The 24,291-nt window shown below is 35.2% G+C and overlaps 1 protein-coding gene across 1 annotated transcript in view; it reads right to left on the bottom strand.

Moving 5' to 3' along the window:
* Positions 1–2,277: 2,277 nt before the first annotated feature.
* Positions 2,278–24,291, bottom strand: part of LOC111508100 (glutathione S-transferase 1-1) — a 37,099-nt gene continuing 15,085 nt past the window's right edge. Inside the window, exons 4-5 of the mRNA XM_074172945.1 lie at positions 22,917–23,040; positions 2,278–2,680 (exon numbers count right to left, since the gene is read on the bottom strand). Of these exons, the coding sequence (XP_074029046.1) occupies positions 2,493–2,680; positions 22,917–23,040 (312 nt within the window). The 3' untranslated portion in view covers positions 2,278–2,492. The remainder of the gene's footprint in view (positions 2,681–22,916; positions 23,041–24,291) is intronic.

Below are 24,291 nucleotides of genomic sequence, written 5' to 3'. Positions count from 1 at the left end.
TTTATTGCAAGTTAATTGATTGAATTGTGTGTCCCATTTCAAATTGTTATCAAGGAAAATACCAAGATATTTTATATGCGTTTTTGCTGATATTTCGAAGGATGTATTTTGATTCGGTAGTCGGTCGTTAACCGGGCGATTCGACGTGGGCGCTTTGTTCACTCAGTCAATCAACCGATGTGGAAGTCGATGGTTCAAGCCGCAGGCTGAACGCTCGATTTTCACTTGCTATATTCCAACCCGTGTTAGGAATCACACGTTAAAAGGTAAGACCTCGTTAGTCCTTAGATCGCACAGGTTTCGATTTCTGAGGGTTGTCGTTCATAGGGGTGCGATAGCTGATAAACGAAAAAAACTTTTTTTTTAAAACATATTCATATTTTTTTTCTGATTGATTCGGCCGTTACTTGATGAAGATCCATAGTAATTTCAAAATCTCAACGATTTGAAACTCAGCGATTTGATCTCCACAAACTTTAAACTTTTAAAATATTCATAATATTTATATATATATATATATATATATATATATATATATATATATATATATATATATATATATATATATATATATATATATATATATATAGGGCGGTCTTTTTGAAATCTGGTCATTTGTTATAATACCTAGTTATATTTTCTCGCATTATATGGTTCTAGAACGATGCCAAATATGCTCTTACTGAATTTTAATTTAGTCAAAATGCTTTTCACTTACTACTCTCTTCTCGATAGATTGACATTTTCCCCAGTCCAAGAGTAAATGAAAGTTCAAAGTTTCAAATATGAAGTATAATAAGTAAAACAACGACTCCATGGACGAAATGATAGAAAAATAACGTGTAAAATTCTATTTTCATAGAAAGAAAAGAAAATAAATAATTCGCAGCAAATTTGACTGTGCTGTTTACTATTTAACCAACTCACCAACTCAGTACAAAATACTTTCAGTATTACTTTCACTGTAGGGATAGTGGTGCATAACTTTAAATTTGCGCCCTTCTTTGTATTATGAACTCTAGCTAAACTATCAGCACTAGGAACCCAACAATATATAATCTTTTTTCAAATAGAAATTGGACTCAGACAAAATAATATGTGAACTCTCTCTCTCTCTCTCTCTCTCTCTCTCAATATCAACTGGTTAGTAAAAAAAACAAACACTCACATAACACCTCTTTGGGTGCTTCATGGTCAAGCATAGGTTCCGTTGATCCGAAGTGTCTTCAACACCAACGCTTTTATTTCAAACTCCCGTGTACACATTACCGGTTTATGATTTCACTACCGATTTTCCTTAAATTTCGCACCACGCGCTCACAAACAAAATAACTCCTCTATTCAGGCCACCTCCCTCAGCCTCAAAGGGTGAGAGATGAGATCCCCGATCTCGTCTCGACGGGCTCCGGTGACTGACCTTTTCTGTGCAAAAAACTCCCAAGCCTTCGCGTTAGCAACGCTAGCCACAAAAGCTTCATCTCAGCTTTTTTAACTTTTCCAAGCGTAGGAGCGCGGCAGGATGTAATATATACATTTGTTTAGTCTAGCCCAACTTGTACATAACCACAACGACGCTCAAAGATCATACAGTCATAAAGTAGTTCAAATGTTTTATCATCTGGGAAAATATCGACACCAAAGAACAGGGTGATCGACCATGAATAAAATAATATTTTACGTTAACCATCGCAATGGCATTCATTACAAAATATGCATTAACTGGCACGAAACGAAATAACAAAAGTACTTTGTAACTTAAATCCACATATATTGTGAATATTATTAAATTCATCGATATGAACGTCGTGTGTCTCACTATTATGCTTCTTACATCAAAATAATAATCCTTCTCGGTCTATACAAATAACTAGTTGAGCATTCGACATTTTTCAGTAAGGAGGTGAACTGATTTGTGGGTTGACCAGAATTAAAACTGCACAAAGTTTGCTCAAAGTTTCATCTGAGTGACATTTACAGATCTAAAGTAGTTGAAGGTATACTTTTTCTTAAACTCTGGATTATTTCTGAAAGCCTTCCCAATGACATCAAACAGAAGAAACTCATTTTCTTTCCAAATAAATTTTGAACTTTTTCTCAAACCATTTTGAGTATGTTTTTAAAATAATGTCATTACTATGTTTTTTTTCAGTATACAAGTCAAATTTGAATTTTCAAAACCTCATGGCCTTTAAACTCGGTTCCAAATGATATTGTTCCATATCACCCTGAAATTTCATCATGTTATTGTAATAAAATTCAAACTACAAAAAAATAATATTTCGTATTGAGAAAGAAAATATTTATTTAAATTTTTGCGATAATTGACATTATTTGACAAATAACTTTACTCGAACTCCATTCATTTTGGTTACACACAACTCGATATTCTATTATCTCTGAGTAACGTTCAGATAATTACCAATATATGAAAAAAGTGATTTATGTATTTTTATATCCTTACTGGATGGATAGAATGGTGTAAATAATATGACTCAAATCTGGGACACTACTTTCGAAAGTTCTTTCATTCCCGCTTCAACAATTTTCCATAAAGTTGGATGTTCCAATTTGTATGTGTCATACCAGTTTTTAACTAGAGGCCAAGGGCTTATGTCGAAGTTGATAGATTCGAGACACATGGTCGCTGTTATCAATTGAAAATCGGCAATTGTCACAGTATCTGAAAACAAAAAAATAAGTATTTCAACTGAACATTATTGCAAATTCAGCATCTATGAAAAGTGAGGTGATGTTGATGTAGAGAAGTATAAATTCATACTTTGGACAAATGTATGTACGATCCTATATTTGAGTGATATGTGCAGTTCAGTTCATTTGTAACGGATAAATTAATTTTCTATGTCATTATATTTTACAAGTATGAGGCCAGAAATATCTCAATTCTCAAATTTAAAAAGACATATATAATATCCTATATACGTCCCTCTTCAAATCACTTATAGTGTATGCACCCCCTTTTTAAACAGATTGGGGATGCACGTGAGTGCTCATTTGAAAGATTTTGTTTACGCTTCAGTGAGAAAATTGATATTGAAAATTCCTAAAAGTATTTCGAATGTATCAAATGTTGGAAATACTTCTTGTATTTCATAACGATGAATGTTATGTTCTTATGTTACTATATATTGTTAAGTTATTGTTAACACATGTCAAGTAATACAATTCTTGTTCAACTTGTCGAAAGTTTTTTCTCCTGTCTGTTAATCGAGTACAAAGTAAATCTCCATTTTTAGTTTCGATTTCAGCCTTAATCCTAACAGGTAACGGTTCTGCCCATACACTGAATTCCGTATGTGGCGTAGAGCTAGCTGCAAATATATATCGTGAGGTTGTTCAATTAATGACCTATTCATTTTGTAGAAATTCATATTGAATATAGGATAAAGAAAATACCTTTTGTCTGATTTCTACTAAGATTTTCATTTCTTACGATCTTAGGAGAAATTAGATAAATGTTATTTTTGTTGGAAGGTGGTTGACAGAAGAAGCTATCCGAAGATGGGGACCTGAAAGATAGAACAAACTTACCAATACAAGTAATCATGAAATTACTAGGATGCTGTGTACGAAACTGCTAATTGCAACTCAAGGACGAATTCTTTACGCAAGATGAAGGACTGCCAATGGGATCGCCACTTTCACCGGTTATAACCAATGTATATATGGAGTGGTTTGAAACTCTGGCCATTGAAGAAGCCCACAAGGAGCCCTGAGTCTGGTTGAGATACGTAGACGACACCTTCATAATATGGAATCATTGGAATGCAGAACTAGACACTTTCCCGAAGCACATCAACAACGTAAGTCCTTCCATCACTTTCACAATGGAGAAGGAAGTCCACAACGAATTGCTTTTCTTAGACGTATTGGTGAAGAGGACCGACACTAAATGTAAAACATCTGCATGTCGAGAACCCACTAACACAGGACAGTATCTGAACCAGAAATCTAACCACCAACAATCGACTAAGAGAGGAATAATCAAGACGCTACTAGACCGTGCTTTCGGGCTCTGTAATACAAAGGAAGGTCTCGAAAAGGAACTGGGCATCATCAAAAATGACCTTCAACGGAATGGTTACTCCAGAGTGATGGTAGAACAGGCTTTAGCTAGAAGAAAGCAAGAGCTCCTCAAGGAAGAGGAGCCGTCACAACCAGTACTTGTACTTCCCTACATCAAAGGATTATCGAAAAGGATAAGAAACATTGGGTCCAAGTATAACATCAAGACCTGCTTCAGATCTGGGAACACCATCCGTAGCAGCCTCACGAAAACCAGGCCACCAAACGCAGACTGCGATTCCAAGAATTGCATTGATATTCTACTTGAATGTCTCTTATGGGTTAGACATATTTCACTGTGCTGTCATAAAAGTATTATAAATTAGTAAATTATTATCTTACAAGCTTTGTTAGTGAGCAGTGATTGTGCATATAGAATTGTTCTATATTACATTGCTGAATTGGTACTTTATTTGCACCATAAAACAAAATTTGAATATGGGTTCTCGAGCCAACAAACGGGGCGAGGAAGATCTGCAGACGTTAGTCAGAAATTTAGTTCTGAAACTTTGTTCTTCTGAAGAATTTATCAACCAGGTAACTATCACTATAACAGAGACACTCAACGAAACATTTGAAAAAGAAATTCAATTGTTGAAAGAAAAAAATGAGAGTATGTTGATGAACTTAAAAAATCAAGAAATACAAATAAACACACTCATGGAAAAACAAAATGAATATGAACAGTATAGAAAAAGTTGAAATATCATAGTCTATGGTGTTTCAGAGGAAAATGATGAAGACTGTTATTCAAAATCAATTGATATTTTTAAAAACGAAATTGAACTGCATATTGATCATGTAAACATTGAGAATTGCTATAGAATAAAATCGGCGAATTTGAATAAACCCAAACCTATTTTTGTGAGATTTACCAGAAACAGACTTGAAAATGATGTTTACCATAACAAGAAATCTCTGAAAAACACTGGGATCATCATCAGGGAGGATCTAACTAATCAGCAGCGTCAAATTCTCACCGCTGCCATAAGAAGATTTGGTAATAATGGAAAAGTATGGACCAACCGGGGAACTATTTTTGGTAAAATCAACGAAGAAGCAAATGCATCTAAAATAAATTCCTTTGGTGATCTTGATAGACTTTCTATCTGAATATTTACTTTTTCTCTGCTCATTTTTTCCAAATATATATATAGCAAAATGGATTAACGGGGTCTCTCGGTCAAAAAATCAAAAATCAAATCTCTGTTCTACTTTGCCAAGCTTTCGCTTCTGATAGGAAGCTTCTTCAGGGCCTATAATTTATTGAGTTGTTGGTTTTTTTGCCATCGAAAAACATTACAATTCATACTTACAGTAAAAATGAGGTAAAAACAATAAATTGAACATATAAACTGACGGAGAAGGTTGAACATGTATAAGATTATTTTAGTTTGACAAATGTCAAACCTTCACATAAATGTCATTTTTCAATGGGTATGATGATTTCATAATCTTTGACTTTAAGAAAGAGTTATTGATTGATACAATTTTCATCATTATCATGTTTTTGATGTAGTTCCAGTAAGTTACTGTATATATTGCTGAGATTATGAATGTTAGTTTTCTGATTCATACAAACAGAAGACTTATTAATTTCAACCATATCAAGAAAAAGGCGTTTAGAAATATTTTTTTCTGTATGTAAAACTTTGATATTAGAGTAATTTGGTTTATGTCCTGTTTCTATAGAATGTTGTGCTAAAGCGCATGATTTTTTATTAATCTTTATATAATTTTTATGCGAAGTTATTCTATCATTAAGAATTCTAGATGTTGTTCAAATATAATCCAAGTTACAGTTGTTAACAAGGAATGTTATAAATCACATTTGACTTTTTGGTGGTATCAGTTTTATCTTTCAATTTAGTATTCAAATTCATTATAGTTTTAATATTTTTTGGCATATTTTGATATTTTGTTCATTATGAAATAGTTTTATGATATTTGATACATTTCCAAGGTTAGGTATAGATTTATAAAAAAAATTCATAGGTAAACTATCATTACATACATTTCTGTTGATTACATTGGAATTTGTATTATTGCCAGTATTGAAAATTTTTTTATTGAGAAGTTTTCTGGGATAAGAATTTTCGATCAATATGTCTCTAAGAAGTCTGAGATTTTTTTGCTTGAGGGAAGGGTGTACTAATTTTTCTATTCTTTCTTTCAAATATTGTATTACATTGATTTTAACTGATTTTTATGAAAAGAATAGTAATTAATATATCTTCCTGAATTAGTAGGTTTGACATACCAATCAGTAATCAAGGAATTATCAGTTCTACGGCTAACTCTTGTATCAAGAAAAGGAAGAGTCTGATTATTTTCTATTTCGATAGTGAACTGTAAATTTTTATCATATCTATTGACAGCATCAAGAATTTCATTAGATTTGTCATAAGGTATTGCACAAATGACATCGTCAACGTATTTATTTAAAAGGGGAATTTCAAACCTCAGTTTGGGAAGTATGTTTTCAAAAAGATCATCCATCACGTTTCGAGCTAAAATAATCTTATACATGTTCAAACTTCTCCGTCAGTTTAGATGTTCAATTTATTGTTTTTAACTCATTTTTACTGTAAGTATGAATTGTAATGTTTTTCGATGGCAAAAAACCAACCACTCAATAAATTATAGGCCCTGAAGAAGCTTCCCATTAGATGCGCAAGCTTGGCAAAGTAGAACAGATATTTGATTTTTGATTTTTTGACTGAGAGACCTCGTTAATCCATTTTGCTCTACATTTCTCCATATACCTATATATATATATATATATATATATATATATATATATATTATATATATATATATTACATATATATGTAGTCCATTTTGCTCTACATATGTAGAGCAAAATGGATTAACGAGGTCTCTCAGTCAAAAAATCAAAAATCAAATCTCTGTTCTACTTTGCCAAGCTTGCGCATCTAATGAGAAGCTTCTTCAGGGCCTATAATTTATTGAGTTGTTGGTTTTTTGCCATCGAAAAACATTACAATTCATACTTACAGTAAAAATGAGTTAAAAACAATAAATTGAACATCTAAACTGACGGAGAAGTTTGAACATGTATAAGATTATTTTAGCTCGAAACGTAATGGATGATCTTTTTGAAAACATACTTCCCAAACTGATCTTAATAATATACTTCAAAGCAAACTCAACAAATGAAGTTTTTTATTCATGTTTACAAGTATAATTTGAAAAATTTGTCGACAGCATGGGTGCAATTGATCCCTGCCCATTTAGTTTATAGCTACATTTTTCTTTTTTGATTGGAGTGAGAGTAGGATCGGTTTTCGTTCCTCAGTTTTTGTTTTCCTTTTGCTAAAATATTTATTTTTTTGCTTTGAAGGAGGTACATTGTTGATATAAAATTGTTTGGGTCTTATTATAGATGATTTAAAATATTTGATATGAACTATTTGAAAATAGGCGGGTTGAATGTTAGATCTCTGATACTGTCATTTTCAGAGGTTAAAAATATAATAATACAGGAAAATTTTGATATTTTTACAGTTTTCGAGTCTAGGCTGAAAGCGGACATACAGGATCATCTGATCAAAATCAATGGTTTTAAGTTATTTAGGAAAAACAGGCAGAGCCGAGGAGGTGGTGTTTGTATATATGTTTCGAATAAATTTAAATGTTAAGTCATCGGTCGACTTAACCGTTTTTGTGAACAATTGTGCGGTAAAAATTTCTCTTCAAAGAAATTTTTTTGCATTGGGTGTAATATACAAGCCCCCTCAACAGGATGAAAAACTGTTTTTAGAAGAATTCGAAGATACTCTGAGTTATTTTCATCCAAATGTTGATGAAATTATATGCACTGGCGATTTCAACATCAACGTCCTAGATTTCGGAAATACACACGTAGACAATCTTTTAACAGTTTTAAAAAACTTTGGTTTGACTCAAATCATTGACTTGCCTACTAGAATAGGTAAAAACAGCCAATCACTTTTGGATTTGATTATAGTTAACGAAAATTCTGAGATAGAAGGGGGTGTCATCGATAATAATGGAATTTCAGATCACTTCATGGTTCAATGTAAAATAAGAGTTGTAAAATAAGAGCAGTTGAAGAGCAGCTGAGAAATCATCTCTCTCGCTTTTCGCTACTTCGGAAGTACAATCTGGGTTTCGCAAAGGTCATAGCTGCGCCACTGCTCTGCTGCACATTGTGGACGACATTATTGGGGCTACAGATGAGGGTCTTTGTTCTGTTCTTGTGCTTCTTGATTTTAGTCGAGCTTTTGACACTCTAAACTATGATCTACTTCTCGCCATTTCAAACTATATGGGATTATCGGGTAGTGCTATCAGACTTCTTGAATGTTACATCAAAAACAGGGAACAAAAAGTGTGCCAGGGTGGAATCTATTTGAATTTCAATTTTTTGTCTAATGAAATTGTTATTTTATTGTTATTTTCGGTTAATCCTTTTTTTTATTTTTTATTCAGGGATTTCAAATCAATTTATATTATATTAGACAATGAAAGTCCGAACTGATGAAATGTTATTTTCTTTTTCCTTTATTCTAGAAAATCAAGGATTGAATCCCTAAGCAAAAAAAATTGTCACACCTGGAAAATGCACATGGAAGCATAACTAATATATAACGACGTCTGGATATATGTTAATGGTGAAATGTCTTTGTTGGGGCTTCGTCATTTTCGTGTTCTTGCTGTGCAAGAGTCTTGTTACTTCAAAATAAAATAAAGTAAGCAGTTTTCTCAGTTTTATTCATCAAGAAGTCATAACCTCAATAATATTTAATTTATGTTCTTATGCGTAATCCAATCGCAAATAAATCAGAACCGTTAGATTCGTCAAAAATCGTTTTTCGGAATGTTCTAATGAAAAAATGGTCGCCATTTGAACATACCAGTCGAACATACTAGTCACTGGAAACTCTGCGATTGTAATTTTCTGATATCACCTGAGGTAGGTACTTGGATTAGTTTACGTCCGATCATGGCCACCTAGAAGCAATTTCAAAAGTGTCTCTGAAAAATTCAGTAGACGTAAAAACTCCCGAAAATGTCACATTCTGATCCAGAATTGTCTCAGAAATCCAATATAAAGGGTGTTCCATTTAAACATTTAGAACCGGAGTCATTTCCGGTTAAACCAAAAGTGACCAAAAAATTGAAAATATGTGAAAACTCTCCTCTTTACATATCATTTACATATACCAAATCCCATTTTGATACACCTAATAGTCTAGAAGTTATGACTAGTCTAACAGATTCGGTGACACCCGGCATTTTTTTTCTATCGATAAGTTACAAAAGATGGAAGTTGAACTGAATCCAGATTTTTTCAACTGTCATGCTGCTGATAGTATAATCTGGACTCCGGTTTGGAGAATTTTCGGTGAGAAATAGAGTTGCAAGACAAATTGCCTTCACTGAATGTCTTGAGTGTGAAACTAACTGAAGAAAGTGATGCTACAGAAACGAGTCCCAAAGTTTTGAAAAAAATGCTATGTATGTTAAGGTTGGTTCAAATAAATAAATATAGTTGAAAACAAAATAAAAAACACGCTTTCAAAGAATATCGAAATAAAAAGTTAAAAATATTTTTTTTAAATAAGCTTGAAACAATAACGAACGAAAAATAATGAAATTATTGTGAAAAAAGCCACGGGCGCTTGATATATAAAATATATAGCACAAAGCGCCCACGCTTTTTTCACAAAGATACTAGTATTTTTCGTTCCTTATTGGTTCGAACTTATTTAAAAAAAATATATTTCTAACTTTTTAGTTCGATGGTCTTCAAAAGCGTGCTTTTTAGTTCTTAAAACTATATTTATTTTTCATTTTTTGCTATGAAATCGTTTTTTTTTCGTTTTTTTTAGTCTTTTTGAACTAGATTCATTTTATCTAAACTTTGAGACCAATCAGCCGTATATTGTTTAGGAAAATAACCATTGATATTTTCCAATTCCGGAGAGGGAGCCTGAAAATCAGCTACCAAGCCCAACGAAGGCAGCTGGCGCGCAAAGGAGGATTACAGATAAGGCAGCAGTAGCGCGTCTTAATAAAAAAAATAGTTTTTCAAATATAAATGTAAAGTAAATTCGAATTATATCAAGGAGAAACGTACAGCGCCATCTGCCCGCGAATAGATCACGCAATAATGTCGATAGTTCTGTCAAATACAGATCCACACAATTCGAAGATTCTACCTCCAATGCCAACAGCCGTCTTCTAGCCAACCTTTTACTCGATCACAACCTGTACAGAATTCCCTGTCCTGACCCGACGTTTCTGAGCCACCGGGGGGCCTCTATCATTGATCATATCTTGTGTTCGGAAAGTCTGATAGAGGTGGTCGATGATCTGGCCTATATCGGTGACACAATCATGTCGGATCACCTACGCCTAATCGTCAAAACTTTTAAAAACTTTCCTATTCCGTCACCCCCTGAAAACATTTTCTATTGAAAAAACAAATCACGATTCAACTCCCTCATGAACCAAAAACTTTCTTCCCTTGATAATCCTCCCCTCAATCATCCCAGACAATTAGACGCACAAATCAACAAAATTCAAAACTTATTTCTGACTCTGACGACTTAGCCACCCCTACTTCAACCAGACGAATCGATCAACCCCCACTTTCACCTTATCTCATAACACTTATTAAGAACAAACGCAAACTATACATAACATTCATTCGAACCAGAGACCCTGCTCTAAAAACCGAGTGGAATCGACTTAATGCACGCATACGTCTCCTCATCAATCAATTCACCCAGAAAACGTGAATCGAGGAGACAAAGAAACTTTGAATTTGTTCCAGAAAGCCGTTCCGTCCCTGTCCTTACAAGACAAAAACGGAAAACCGATAGTCACCTAGTGATTGACGGTAACATCATTTCCAACCCTTCTGATGAAGCAAAAGTCTTCCGTGAAGATCTCGAACTTACATTTCGACCCCCTAACGACGCTCATTTCGACAACCCCAGCTACGCAGCAAATGCCTGCGTAGCTGGGCAGGCATCCCGGTCAGATTCCCCTTGACTTCAACTGCCCCTTGAGATCCCCATTTAGCGAGGAAGATATCCTCAATACTATTCACAGCGATAGAAATACCGCTCCAGGCCCAGACTTAGTGGATCGCTGAGTGCTGAAAAACCTTCCCAACTCCGACATTCATTTCATCAAACACACCCTAGATGCTTGTCTAGTACACGCCTACTTCCCAACCGCCTGGAAACCTCATTCCTATAGACATATCAGCTTGCTTAGTTGTCTGGGAAAACTGCTGGAATGATTAATGACCAACCGACTGAATGACTTCCCTCAAGAACATAACATCATCCCTCCACACCAGCATGGTTTCAGACCTGACCCAAAATATCAACTCTTCTTTTGGCGCTATCGCCATCCTCTTGGACACCCAGAAAGCTTTCGACAAGGTCTGGCACGCGGGCCTAATCTGGAAGCTTATCCAAATTCGTTTTCCACACCACTTCATCAGACTAGTATTCCTACCTATCTAACCGACAAATTCGCGTTAAAGTCGGTGATGCTTTGTCCTCCTCTTTGTCTCCCAAATCCGGTATTCCTCAGGGCTCAGTCCTCGCTCCCTCATTATTTCTAATTTACACTCACGACGTCCCCACTACCCAGAAAATCCTCCAGTGAGCCGATGATACTATCCTCTACTCTTTCGTCTCCAACACCCGCAGCTTGCAAATTCAAGTACAAAGCATGATCGATCACTTCGAGCAGTGGTGCAACAAGTGGTGTATCAAGATCAATCCCCCCAAAACCCAAACCATTCTTTTCCGACATCCTCACACCACTACCCGTCCTAAACTAAATACCGATAACTTGAACCTCAGACTTTTAGGAGAAAACCTCATAATCCAAGATTCGGTGTCCTACTTCACGAGGACCCTCGAGGGTCCTCGTGACGAGGTCACTTTCACGAGGACCCTCAACTGGGAGGTCGCCCTGAGAGAAACTCTAGAGAGAGTCCGGAAGAGAGCAAACCTGCTAAAAGCACTGAGAGGCAAGCTCGGGAGGGGCGACAGTAAAACTCTCCTACATACATATAAATCTTTCATCAGGCCAGTCCTAGACTACAAAGCGATGATATACTGTACGCTTCCCCCGAGACTATCCCACCGTATCCTAACTACCGAGAGAAGAATCCTACGCAACATCCACAACCTCATTCACATCCACTTACCGATACCCATCCCAAAACTTATATAACCTAGTAAACACTACACCAATCAACCTACAATTTCAGGAACTTCAAGGACGATATGGACCAGAACGATGAGCAGCAGTAACGCCGATGCCATCAATTCGCTGACAACACCGTGGACACCCTGTGGAGGACCCAGAAGAATTCCTAGGAAGAAGCTCCCGTTTCCCCCAGCAAGACTCCTGGGAACACTGGAAGATCCGCCGGAGCACATCCAGGATATCCTAGAGAAATAAACACTTGGAATCAGATTGCGGACAGCTACGTCCTGGAAGGAGCTGAAATCTGAAGCCAGTACCCCCGGCCTTACAACCCGTACCCAATAACTCCAATGACCACTGCAACTGACCCGGACCACTCTAACGGAAAAACAAGAGGAACACATGACAACTAAAACACCACTACACTAGACATCACTACACACGACACCACACATGCAACCCACTAACCCTGAAGAGGCAGAAGCCTATAGCTGGGCCCCACACAAAACACAATCACAATATTTTGTAATTAATCCTGAAGCTAATAAACATTTTTGCCTTGACTTGACTTGAGATCAAGCAATAATTGATAATTCTGTCAAATACAGATCACGAACATTCAAACGGGAATAAATATGAAATGAAATGGAGAGTTACAAACAAACATACATACAGGTGAAGCTAATAAAAACGTGTTAATTGAAAAACATACTTTTTTCTAATGAAGAAATACATGTGAAGTGAGTTCAAGGAGGTTACGTACAGCGCCATCTGCCGCGAATAGATCAGGTAATAATGTCGATAATTTTGGAGTTACAAACAAACAAACAAACATACATACATACAGGTGTAGCTAATAGAAGCGTGTTAATGAATTGAAAAAAGACCAAATTTTTCAGGTGCAAGTATCGTAACTGTAGGAAAGTTGATCAGAAAGCTTCTGAGTTCCGTAAAATGAAAATAAATTTATTCAACTCCTGAAAGATGTGCCGAAAAATTTGTCCCTTTACGCCGAGAATACTTTGGAAACCATTTCTCCTGATTTGAGTACCAAATGGTGCTCAGATAGTTATGCTACGTCACACCTTTGTAAGGAACTTTATAAAGTTGTAGGTATCAAAATTAGAACATGCCCAAAACTTCATCTAGCAAATGAAGCATGCGGAGTTCAAATTATGCTTCAGAAAAGTTATTTCAACAATGGATTTTGAAATGTTTCATAATTTTATTGGTCGGTTGGTAGCCGGTTGGTAGCCGGTAGGTCGGAAGCCGGTCGGTTCGACGTGGGTGCTTTGTTCACTCACTCGAATTGACTGCCGTGTCGGTCGGTGGTTCAAGCCCCAGACTGAACGATCGATTTTCATTTGCTGTCGTCCAACCCATGTTATAAATCCCACGTTAAAAGGTAAGACCTCGTTAATCCTTAGCTCGTACAAGTTTCGAATTCTGAGGGTTGTCGTTCGTAGGGGTGCGACAGCTGGTTAACGAAAAAACAGATTTCAAACACATTTTTTTTAACAGATTTTTATTCATTGGTTGAAAATTATCTAGAAAGTTAATTTCTCCATTAGCAATGAACTATATCATGTATGTTTTGTCGGTCAGTCTATTCCATTCTTCATATAGAATAAATACCCAGTAAATGGAAAGCTTGATAGATTTTATGATTCTTATTCATCCATATCATACAGGGTGTCCCTGGACTTTCTCTTTTCCTCTCGAGAATGTATAGATGGGGTCAAAATATCATCAGTACTTTATATAACTTTCGTTTCTGAAATCCTTTGTTACCAAGTTACGGGCCATCAAAATTACAAAATGAAAAATGTTTTTCTTTGATAACTTTTCAAGTATGTATTCAAAATCAACCAAATTTTGTTGATTGACTGAACAAATGAGTTGCTTTGATGAGCTCTCAATATTTTTCAACAAAATCAGGTTACTTAGACAATTTTCCGCATGAAAGTATTCGTGTAACAAATCGATCGACGCAACGATTTTTGATAATCATGCACTTTTGTTCGACGACAACCGACCTGAGGTGTCTGCCATTATTCGAAAAGATTAATTTTGAATGAAAATAAACTGCTCAATACGACTCTTTTCTTTCTTAATACATTTTCATATTCTGCGAAGACACCCTCTCTGTACTTGAAATAGCATTCCAGGGTCGTTTCGTATGGCTTCACTATGTAATGTTATACTATTCAACAAGGCATCTCTTGTGTGAATGGGTGTAAATTTAATAGATTTGAATCCGGAAACCACTGTGGCAATGTATATGGCTCACCATTACCAATTCATCTATGTATTGTGGAAAGTATGGTTCAGATGATCCCGCACAATCAAACTAAAATGAAGAGAAGCGCCATCATGCATAAACAACATATCTCTTCGGGTTTGCAATGGATCATGTACCGAAAGTCCATTCAAATCGTTCTGAAGGAAATTCAAATAACGTTCGCCATTCAATCGGTCATGTATAACGGATGGTCCTATAAGATGGTTTCCTATGATACCAGCCCAAACATTCACATTGAATTTTCGTTGGTTTTTGGTTTGTAATATCCCATTGAGATTGTCTTCGGCCCATATGTGGAGCTAATGAGACTTGACAACTTCATTTCTACTGAAACCTCCTCTATCAGTAAATAAAACTAGAGGAATAAAAGTCATATCCTCTCTTTGCTTATCCATGAACCAATTGTCATATTTCAGTCGTGCTGGAAAATCTTCAGGAGCCATGGCTTGTATCGTCTGGATGTGATATTGGTGGAGCAGTTGTCCTCTAATTATTTAATGAATAGTGGACTTGAATGTATGGAACTGTTCTGATAAATTTCTGATGTTCATTGAAGTATCGTCAGTGACAGCTTCCAAAATATTTTCCTCCAATACAACGGTACACAAGCATTAGGAGCGCCCTCACCACCTCGTTTTGGCAAAACTGTACGTAGGTTCAGGTATTATTGTAGAATAATATAGAAATAAAACAACAGGCTCCAATTAATTATCCATTAGACATACCTGTCTCCCTCAAGCTGCGATCGACACGCTCGAACGTTTCTCTTCCCGGTACCGTTCGATTGGGAAATTTCCGGAATACAGACGGCGGCTTCTGTAGCATTAGAAAATGTTCGTCCTTGCTTGTCGCCCATTTGTCCGGTACAGTACAGCACAGCTCGTCTCATCAAAAAACGGCTAGGGTTGGAACAATGAAAAGTAAAGGACAATCGCCCACTAGTCCGGCACGGCACAGCCAAGAGCGTCCGCCGCCGGAAAGGATTCCAGCACTCCGAATCTGTCCGGCAAATAACGGTACGTGCTGTGACGGACTGGCCAAGTGAGTGCATCGCCGGCCAGCGGTTGTTAGCATATACTTTTCCAAACGTACCTGGAAGGTTTCTGTCTCTCTGTTTCGTTATTCCATCAGTTGACAACGCAAGGTCAGACGGTACCTATGAAAATGGACGCGAAAAAATGAGTTGCTTGTTAAGGCAGGCTCTAAAATATCCAGAAGTTCTGAAAATTTTCCTGGATCATTCAGAAATACTGGAAAAATTTCTCCTCGTCTTCTTTCAGGTCGTTGAAAAAATGATGAAACTCTCTCAGATTGGCCCATTTTTATTAATGGGATGGATCCACAACATTCTTTTTTGTTGATATTTTCTTCTACATTCAATAATGCGGCCACTATAATGACGACTTCTTCGTCAGAACTGTTAGTGATAGACATGTTTCTGTCACCGCTCGATGTCAACTGAAATTCCCTTGAAATCGAACAAAGAGCACCTTCAGTATGCTTGTTGTAGCTGGATAAGTGGGCGATGCTAGTACCCGTCGCCATCAGGTGACGGACAGTGCCGTGCTGTGCCGTGCTGTGCTGTGACGTCAAAATACGTATAGAATTGGAACAATGAAAATGAATGGACAACCACTCACTAGCCCGGCACGGCACAGCCAAGAGCGTCCGCCGCCGGAAAGGATTCCAGCTCTCCGGATGGACAGCGCCGTGCTTTGATGTGCCGGACAAGTAAAGGCGACAAGCTTAAAATGCATACATATCTGCATATTCGTTGAATGTAGTCTGTTCTGTCATATCAACAAACTTCAAAATACCCTATCGAATATTGATCGGGTTGAAGATTTTCTCCCATCAAATTAAGTTTCAGCTGTGAATACGGCTTTTAAACATTCGATTGTTGAAACTCATGAGCTTCAGGATAACTCAACAGGAAACGTGATTATTCCACATGTATATACAAAATAAGGACTGATTTCGATATTCGCGTAGCTTGTTAGTTCGAAAACACCACGAATCTACAGAACTCGATACTTCATTTGTATTATATATTGATATATATATATATATATATATATATATATATATATATATATATATATATATATATATATATATATATATATATATATATATATATATATATATATATATATATATATATATATATATATATATATATATATATATATATATATATATATATATATATATATAGATATTGTATTTGTATTGTTGCATAATTATTTCTGCTGTGAAAATTTTTCATTTCAAATAATGGTAAACATCTCAGGTTGGATGTTGGCGAGCAAAAGTGCATTATTATCAAAAATCGTTGTTCAGATCGATTTTCCACACAAGTTATTTTATGCAGAAAATTGTCTACGTAAAGTTTTGGGGTATAAACTATTGTTGGTAGACCGTTCCTGACTTCGTAGCAAAACAACTGACTCCTGCATGATAGCTCATCAAAACAATCCATTTGTTCAGTAAATCACCAAAATTTGGTTGATTTTGAATATTCTCTTGAAAAGTTATCGAAGAATAACATTTTTTATTGTGTAACCTTAAGGGCCCGTAACTTGGTAACGAAGGATTTCAGGGGAAAAAGTCATAAATGAAATACGGGTGATATTTTGACCCAATTTATACATTTCCGGTGGTATACAGGGACACCCCGTATACCACCCCTCAAGTTATGGTTGCATCAATATAAAGGAGAAATCTACTGGGACAAAATGAAGCTTTTGTGAAGAAATATAGCATACAATATGAATACATGTGTTTGTGATGTATTTCGAAAGCACATACAATTTCCAAGATAACCAGTTAATAAAACATTTTCAGCATTTCAGATATTTAAAATTATATACCACAGTGAACAGAGGCTGGGAGATAATATATTCAACAAATTGATGGATGTAGTCGTTACTACGTGGTAGGAAATCATAATGAAGAAAAGAGAATTGAAACTTTCTATGTTTTTACCACTTTTATTTGTAACTAACGTTACTGCAGATTCGTCCTATAAGGACATTTTTCAAACTTATACATTGAAGTTCAATGTATCTTCTGCAGTTTCGTCCTTATAGGAAGAAACCGCAGTAACGTTATAGTTTGAAAAATGTCCTTATAGGAGGAAACTGAAGTAACGTTAGTTACAAATAGAAGTTGTAAAAAACATAGAAAGTTTCAATTTTCTTTTCTTCAAGATAATATATTGTTAGGTATCATTTGACAAATTCTAAAGGCGATTTCTTGGAAGCTACGGAAGTTATGGTCGGATCAAAGTAGTTCCTAAGTCTAACGTTTTTCTGATTGATTATTTTGAAAACATGCCCAAGAACATAAACAAGAGGAGTCGTCAATAAAAGTCACTAGTTGTGATTTCGGTCAACTGTGTGCTTACGAGGCCTCAATTGATTTCATCCCGGAGGCCAGGTGTAAGTCAAAGAATACGGTGAGTGCTTTTGATCTAGAAATACAGGGATGGTACGTGGTATGCACGTTTTCATGCCTGATGTTTCGTCTACTACTGCGGTAGACATTATCGAAGGCGATGAGGTAACGGTCGACCACACTAATAGACGAAACATCAGGCATAGCAACTTGTCGACCACGTCCAATAAACCCGGAAAATAGCTTTGACACAGTTTTCTCCAGCTGTGAATGTTCACATTATCAGGCATAGGCAAGTTGAGAAGTAAGTCAAATTACTCATGATATATACGCCTTCGTCATGAGCTATGGCCACCACCGTTATAACCTGGTGTGTTTGTGCGTTCTGCAATCTGCAATAACGTGTTGCACTTTCTTGCACTCATTCTATAACATTATTAAACAGCCAGTTCGCCAGAAATAAGTATCTATAGTTTGTATTCAGGATTATTCTCTCACTGATTTACCAAATATAAGGAATTTGATGTAGTTAAGGATAAGGCTAGGCATTGCGTACTGATTCAACATTAGGAGCCAGATTCCACATTTACAACTTCAGATAGAAAACCGTGTGTTGCTAAGTGGACAGCCCACATCGCTATAATTATTATGAAGCATTGAATATAACAGCAATCCATTTCCCAATTTTGGGAAATAAAATAATTTGGCTTTCTACTTTCTCTTTTCTATACAAAGGCATGTAAGAATATTTCCATATTTTTTTGTATAAAGATGAAGAAGTAGAAAGCTAAAACCTTTCTTTCCCAAAAATAACTGAACTAATGGATGATTTTTAAATAGTTACTTCAATTAATCTGGCATTTTGGAAGAGTTCCTAAATGCTATATCTCAAACAAATTTTTAAGTATGTCAGAAATATTTTTTTTGTGTCAATGGCATTGAGTGCTTTGGTCATTAGCCGCGTATTCTGGGTTGACAATATTAATTACTCTTCAAGAAACCTGATGAGCATTACGAATATTTGCAGTCCGTCGGCCATGTAGCGTTGCAGAATTATCCCAACTTCAACTGGAAACTAGATAAATTCTCTCTAGAAAAATATCTGGTCAAGGTAGCTATCGAACTCAAAACCAATTCACCGAAGAGTTAATATTATATTCACTCTTTACAAAGGAATTATTTTCATATAGAAACTTCAATTGTTTACTTTTTATAAAGAAAAATATACAATATGTATGTATTATCTGCTAGAAATAGTATATTGTACAACAATTGAGAAAAATGACATTTTTCTCACGAGCGCAGAAGTTTGATTGCACGAACCGAAGGCGAGTGCCGCAAATCAAGCGAGTGAGAAATAAGTCATTTTTCCATGCTTTGTACACTCTACTTTTTCTACGGTTGCGTTGTTTTCAAGTATTGAAAATTGAAATACATATATAATAATAGTTGTATGTCATTAACTCATTTTTATATTTCATTTAACCGAGATATGCCCACTGTCCTTCTATAAGGACACCAAATATTGGAATCTACATTTTATATTTTTCATGAATTTGAGCTACTTAAACACAGATGGCGGGTTGACAAATACTCTCAATATCTTTAAGTAGAATTTACAGCTGACCATCACGAAGCAAGTGTTCAAAAACTCTGACATACAATCCTCTAAATATTCAGTGTTTTTTAAAATGGATGATATAATCGACCTTCGCCCAGTTGGGTAAGTTTCCATTTAATATTGTAGAAACTATTGGTAAGTTCAGGTGTAATGTAATATATTTCTCCTTTCACGTTGATACACTGATCTAAAGTTTATATATGGGTAGTTATTTTTTACTATTTTTGAGAGTGTCCTTTTAAAAGGACAGTGGGCACTTACACAAACTTTTTTAGGGGGCTGACTTTACACGAGTTACTGTCTGAGCTTGAAGATCTGCCAAATGAAGCTAAAACACCCACTTCTGCGATTGACGTCGTTTTAACACCTCCGAACAATGCTTGTGATGATCACACATATGAAGATTCAGGAGATGAGGACTTTATGTCTATAAACAACCTTCCTGCTTCTCAACTAAATGTCCAAGCTGAATTTTTTCATAATGATGAATCTTCAGAAAGTGATCCGGAAGATCATATACCTCTTCAACTATTAAGAAAAAAGTGGCTAGAATCTAAGAAGCAGGCAAACAGCAAGAAGCAAAAAAAAATACAATTGGATCAAATCTGATATAGAAAAAAAACACATCGGATTGGTTACCGAAATAAACTGCAAGTCATTCACTATCTCCACCTGAAATATTCTTTCTTTTCTTCGATGAAGAAGTAATGAACTTGATTACCCATTTCACCAACAGATATATTTCGCAGAAAAACAAGAAAGCAGACATTTCAATAAGTGAAATGAAAAGTTTTATAGGTATATTGATTATAAGTGGTTACAATTGCATGAGTAGACGCCGTATGTACTGGGAACAATCTGCTGATGTGCACAATGATTTGGTTGTAAATGCCATGTCAAGAAATCTATTTAAATTTATATTATCCAATATCCATGTATGTGACAATCAAAATTTAGATAATGCAGATCGCTTCATAAAAGTGAGACCGTTGATATCAGCTTTGAATAAAAGATTTCAAGATTATGCACCACATTCTGAAAATCATAGTGTTGATGAAGCGATGGTACTCTACTATGGTAGACACCCTTGTAAACAATTCATTAGAAATAAACCGATAAGATATGGATATAAATTCTGGATAGGGTGCACCAGTGGTGGACATATTATTTGGATGAATCCATATCAGGGTGCTAATAGTGAAGTAAAAGAAACATACAAACAGCTTGGGCTGGGCCCATCTGTGGTTTTGGAATACGCTGATGTCTTACTGAAAATAGGACATTATCATTATCATATATTCATTGACAATTTCTTTACAACAGTACCTCTGCTCGAAGAATTATCAAGGAAAGGCATAAGAGCAACTGGAACGATTCGAGAGAACAGAACATCGAAATGTCCATTGGAAGATGCCAAAAGAATGAGAAAGAGTAACAGGGGTTCTTATGATTATAGGTCAACCAAGGAAAAAACAGTTGTTGTTGTTCGTTAGAATGCCAATAATGTTATGTGTATTGCTTCTAATTGTGAAACAGTATTTCCACTACAGAAAGTCAAGAGGTTTTCAAAAAAGGAAAAAACACATTTGTATGTTGATCAACCGCCTCAATTGATAAAGCCTTACAACAGTTTCATAGGGGGAGTGGATCGATCAGATCAGAATATGAGTCTTTACAGGATAAGTGTTAGAGGGAAAAAATGGTATATTCCAATTTTTATGCATTGTATCGATATGTCGATCCAAAATTCTTGGCAACTGTACCGTCAGCAAGGAGGTACTATGTATCTACTGACATTTAGACGAAGAATTGCTCTTTTTCTATTGGTGACAAATAACAAAACGTCACTCAAAAGGAGCCGTTCTTTTTCGTTACCAAAAACTGGATTCCAGATTTGATCGTTTGGGTAACCTAATTATTTCCAAGGATAAGCAGACACTGTGTCGTGTCTGTCATAAAAAAAGTATCGACAAAGTGTGAAAAATGTAATGTTGCACTTCACATCAACTGTTTCAAGTCATACCATATAAATGATTGATATTTCATTAGAATTAGCTGTTCAATAAACATTATTTAGTTAACAGGTCCGTTTGATTATCCATTAGCTCACTGTCCTTCTGAAAGGACACCCGTTTTTGGAAAAAACTGATGATTAAAATTTTTTTCACCATTTTTGCACAATCATTTGTGAGCCATCAAAGAGGGTTTTTCGACAAAAATCAAAAAATCTAGATTTTTGTTTTTTTGGGCATATCTGGGTTAAAATAGTAATTAAAAGTTATATTTGAACAATTTTTTAAAGTAATTCCTGGTTTTGTTTCAACATGTTTTCGGCAATTGAAATATTAGCTGCGATCGAAGTTGAAGTTGATGGGGAAACGTACTGAGCTTCTACAGCATTGTTGTCTTCAGATTCTAATGGCGCTGCAGTCTGAATGGATTCTATTATACTTTTTGAAATTTTCATTTTGTTAACTATGGAGTTGTCGATATGAGATTCAGCAACATTGCTGGATTTCCAACCCCCATGGCGTTTTAAAGTTAAAAGATCTGCCCCTGCATTAACTAAAATAGTCGCAGATGACGTTCGGAAACCGTGGCCAGTATACATTTAAGGGTTCAGTAATTATAAACTAACAAGATATTTTCGGAACAAGAATTCACCTTGGCTTTCATTTTCCAGTCCATAAAGTTTCTGTAAGCGATTTCATATTTTTCTCTTGATGTGCTTGGTAGCAAATTATTACAAACATCTATTGCTTTCTGAACAATTTCTGGAGGTGTATTTTCCAACTCTAAATCTTCGTATTCCATTATATTCAATATTTAATAAATCTGAACGTTGGGTAAGTTAACAGCAATAATTATGCAGTGCTTCGGTTTTGTTGTTATGTAAACGCCGACAATGGGCTGCTTGAATATTGCACGCAAATCGTCGGCGTAGCGTTGTCAACATGGAGAACGTGTCATATCATTCTGACATGTAACAATTCATGACTGACTTGGGTTATCGTGATAACACTGAGAAATTATTTCTCACTGTAATGGCGGATATTTCTCACTGCGTGAGAAATCTTTCGTTTTGAACGTATGAAAGATGAGAGAAGTGGGACATTGTATAGCATCCGTAGAAAAAGAAATGTACACTAGCGTTCAAAAACACTTTACGAAGTACGAACTCTAATTTCAAATAACACTATTTCAGTTGCAATTTGTCAACACTCACATCAAAACTGATTTAGTTGAATGTTGAATGAAATAGACCAAATATAAAATGCTTCTCACCTCCTGCAGCATATTTTTTCCCAAGTAACTTCAAGTAGGTGGTAAAATTATCGAGGGCAATAATCGTATGCGTTATCTGTGGACTCGGAGGAGTTGTTGGATGATCAGGAAATAATTGGTCTACCTGAAAATAATATTCATAATTAGGTATATTTTATGTTTGATATTTGCATAAACTTTCACTTGTGGAAAGATTGTGATTATAAATATGAAAACGTGTTCGCTCAACTAGAAACGGTGAGTAATTATCAAATTATATTAACTTTTTGAATGAATATATACAATTTTGGATGGGGACTAGAATTAATTGATAAAAACTTCAACAAAAAATATTGTATGGATAATGTAGACAGTCTTTTAGAATTTCTAGCAAATACCGAGAGAAAATGACCAAACGAAGTTTTTACTGAGAACACAGAGTCAATGTATTTTGACTTGCAATGAAAAACTAATTATTCATTATTGAAATTGAAACGAACCATTACAGAATGATTCATTTTTCTGAAGCGTATTTATACACTAACATTCAATTTATTTTTACTCCAAAAAGGATTTTATCAATTATGATTGATGAATACTCTGACCCGTGACTTGATGGAAATTAATAACACTATCTATGATAATGATTATATAATTTTCAAAGTCAATTTTATTTGAAGACGCGTTCCGCTACACGGTAGCCTCATCAGTTACTGGTATGAGAAACAATTCTACAATGTATTTCAAAGTGACAAAACTTATTGAATAAATGAATAATCTGGACAAACGGGTAGATTTTGAGAAAACATCGGAAAAAAAGATTTGTTACTTCGAAGAAATTTATTTAGTCTAATTTATTTCATCATTTTCATTAAATATCATCCATTCCAAACGACGTGTGTATTGTATCGATTAGATGATCATTTTGCGGAGACAAAATGAAATTCTCATTTTGATTTCTCTAATATTTCAATTCAAGAGGTATTTTACTTAGTCAAATGAATTGTGGATCATTTCAAGAATAACATTTATTGAGTTCTCAAAATAATTCAGTTGAGTCAAACAATATAATTTCATCAAATCAAAAGTACGTCTGTTGAATGAAAACTTTCCAATTCAGTTTAACAGTATGGGGTGCTGTTTTGACACTAATATATAATTGAATCAGCTGAATATTTATTTTCACTTCAACAATACATATCAATACATTCAACTAATTTTGGACATAATTTCAAGCCTATGGATAATTTCATTTCAATATTTTTATTTTTTGTTGGTTTGAAAAATTAAATTATTTTATTGAATGAAATGGTTTAGTTGAAATACTTCTAAGGATTAGAGTACCGGTCAGCACCATTTGCGTTTGCGCAAGAACCGTAAACTAATCACGAATGGA

The sequence above is a fragment of the Leptinotarsa decemlineata genome, unplaced genomic scaffold, assembly GCF_025532065.1.
Source record: "Leptinotarsa decemlineata unplaced genomic scaffold, Ldec_3_MD MMD2_tig00000199_RagTag_RagTag, whole genome shotgun sequence".
Classification (NCBI taxonomy): Eukaryota; Metazoa; Arthropoda; class Insecta; order Coleoptera; family Chrysomelidae; genus Leptinotarsa; species Leptinotarsa decemlineata.
This window is presented reverse-complemented; position numbering and strand designations above follow the sequence as displayed.